The sequence below is a fragment of the Sinocyclocheilus anshuiensis genome, unplaced genomic scaffold (genome assembly GCF_001515605.1).
Source record: "Sinocyclocheilus anshuiensis isolate Anshui unplaced genomic scaffold, SAMN03320099.WGS_v1.1 C33155385, whole genome shotgun sequence".
Taxonomy (NCBI): domain Eukaryota; kingdom Metazoa; phylum Chordata; class Actinopteri; order Cypriniformes; family Cyprinidae; genus Sinocyclocheilus; species Sinocyclocheilus anshuiensis.
The window spans coordinates 1-3,008 of NW_015621924.1; the positions used below are offsets into that span (position 1 = coordinate 1).

Here is a 3,008-nt window from a genome sequence, read left to right on the forward strand (position 1 = left end):
TTTCATCGGCAGGATGTAAAATCATTGGTGCAAACATTTTTTCTTGTGTTATGGGGATTTAAGCTGGTTTTAAAGAATTTGAAACAGACAGTGCTTTATAAAGCATTCTTTTTGACAGTGTTTTCCTTTAAGAAATTATTGATTGTAATTATTCTTTAAATACAATTTGCTCCTCCAACTGCACAACAATCACCAACAATCACCAACTGCACAGTGCAAACATATAATATGCTAAGAAGATGTTCAGTCACATGGTAAGATGCATAATTACAGATGTGCAACTGAAGGGCCCAATTAGAAGAACAACTTCAATCATCCTTGCCAATAATTTATGTATGTTCAATGAAAATTCAACAAACAAAAATTACTGCATGCATCAGCCAAGAATAATGTAAAACAGCTGTGCCAGTCATACCGGTCATTAAATATTCCTGAAGTCAAACTACCTCAAATGTTATGTAATTTACCACTAAAAGGATGCAACATAAGAACAGAACAAAGCTTTAATGGCCTCCTTGACAACAACTGGTATAAAAAAAGCAATTTCCATGAATGACTAATCATCATTGTTGAAATTGCCTTCCGTTTGAATTTTAAAGTCTTTTGGTTTATGACAATCGATATTATCAAGAATTTTGCACATAAAAAGATGCAGCACCTTGAGGCACTCGGTGTGTCAAACATTGGCTATTAAAATGAACACTCTGAAAGGACTGTTCCACGGCCAGAAAGTATCTCACTAAACTATTAAATTAGTTTGCACTTCTATATTTACTTCCCTCAGGAATCCAACTGAAAAACTCAAGCATGGAATTCAATTAAATGTGCCCACGGTTACAGTTGTCAGCATCAAAAAGAGCTCTGCAGGCTTGGCATTGAGAAATGCACACAATAAGTCTAAAGAGACGTTTAGAGTTTATGAGAGGTTTAAAAATGAGCCATGAGGATGAGGAGTTTAGAGAAAAGTATTGGAGACCATTCAGTGCTTTACTGCACAATAAACAGCTCTGAAATGTTATATAACAGATCATAAATTAGCATCAAGAAATATTCCTTCATTATTTTCTTGCAGTTGGCAGGTGAATAAAAGGATTTGCTATATAGTAACAACACTGAATGTAGTTTAAAATAATCAGTCTCCACGGGAGCTGGCAAATTTCAGTTTATGATTTCGCTTTTGTTTATCCAAATCTAATTTGCTAATATTGCTGTTGTATATGCAGGATTCCCACACCTTTTGAACAATTCATTTACATTTGTAAAATGCGTGATATTTTCAAATTATTCCATGACAGTGGGGAACCCTGCATATGTAATTATTTTAAGGTCTTGCCATTTTGTTGCATTTCAAAGGTTGCTGAGAATCCATGAACAAAATCTCTGACTGACAATAACACAAGAGTGATTATGAGTTTGCATGGTAGCATGCTGACATCACCCTACATCAATACAACAATCCACAAATACATCTGGAAAATGTCCAGCTCATTATTATTCTGACCGTGGGTGACTATACCCTCTGCCATTTTGTCCTCATTTTGGAAAATTTTGTACCACTATCAAGTCACTGTTCCTCATTTCCCCCATTCAAGTTACTGTTCTCCATGTTAAGGGACTGTTTGTGAACATTATCATTCTGAATGGCCTTTTTATTTAGGGCGTCTACAGGACACTGAGTTTCCTTCTGCACATCCAGTGAGCACTTGGATACTGCGCTGGCCACCTGGCAGAACTTCCTCAGAAGAATCTCTCTCAGGAGTAGGTAAACCCATGGATCCAGAATCTGATTGAGAGAGGCCAGGCGTATGGCTGTGAGAAAGAAGTTACAGTCCATCTGTAAGTCCTGGGATGAGAGAGATACAGCAGCAGAATTGCATTGATGCGAGGATGTGTGGGTTGAGATCATCTTTAACATAAGGACCTGCAGAATGGGAGGAGACACACCACAATGGCTATATTATATGAATATTGTTTTCTTCAAGATTAAGATATATTAATATTTCTTAATATATCATTTCTTAATATAAACAGCAGATTTCTGTATAAACAGCAGTTATTTGCAAAATTTACACCCTTTCAGGTTTGTTTTTTAAAACATTCTGGCTAATTTCAGAATGTTTTTAGCTAGCTACCAGTACTCTCTCTGTACTCTCAGATCCAGGCAATGCTTTGTTATAAATATATATTTTTTTAAATAATGTTTAGTATATTGTGATCAGTTTATACTGGATATGAATTAACTAAAATTGGACAAGTAATTGTGCATTATGTATTTCCCCTATTTTTACATTTAGATTACCTTTGTCATCATTTACAACCTAATATTTAAAATCACAATTTAATAACTGTTACATTTGATCTTTAGAAGAGATCAAAATGAAGTTCCATTTTTCATACTCTACACGATAATGTTAATGCTTAAAATGACTGATTACTCTTTTTTGGGGTGTTATTTTTTCCCTAATTTATTTATGCAACATTTTACAGACTTTAAATATCTGCCATTTATCATTACCAGCCATAACATTTCCAACAGTTTTTTTTTTTTCTGTTTATTTTTTTTCACAGTCAGAAAATATGAATTTACATATTCCATGTGGGCCTATATTTTGAAATGACATAACTGGGAAGAAATGACAAGACTCAAGACTGACAAAAGAGCCTTTTTTTGGATAGAGTCTAGGGAAAAAAACCCAGCGTAAACAATAATCTCAAATAACTGCTCAAAAACATGAAAACGTAACAAGTAGTAACCCTCCAACATGTACGGTACCAGTAAAACACTTGGCCTGTTGAGTTCACCTTTACATTGAATTCATATATTCGATTTAATCCAATATATATAGCAGCATTTTGTAGCTGGGCACACTTAGGTTTGAGCAGGAATGGCAGCATGCATGCTTTCATCTGATAACTACAGTAAGTGCATCTGGCAAAAGCTGATATGATACATACCAGTAGAGGTGACCAGCATGTCAACAGCACACACATAATGCCCATCAACTGAA

At 34.9% G+C, this 3,008-nt stretch overlaps 1 protein-coding gene across 1 annotated transcript; it reads right to left on the reverse strand.

The window, feature by feature from the left end:
* Window positions 1–1,538: 1,538 nt before the first annotated feature.
* Window positions 1,539–3,002, reverse strand: LOC107683309 (prostaglandin E2 receptor EP3 subtype-like). The gene is made up of 2 exons (XM_016479364.1): window positions 2,956–3,002; window positions 1,539–1,921 (listed from the first exon to the last, which is right to left on the reverse strand). Exons 1-2 carry the CDS (start codon window positions 2,998–3,000, stop codon window positions 1,565–1,567), a joined length of 402 nt encoding a protein of 133 aa, XP_016334850.1. The 5' UTR covers window positions 3,001–3,002; the 3' UTR covers window positions 1,539–1,564.
* Window positions 3,003–3,008: the final 6 nt, after the last annotated feature.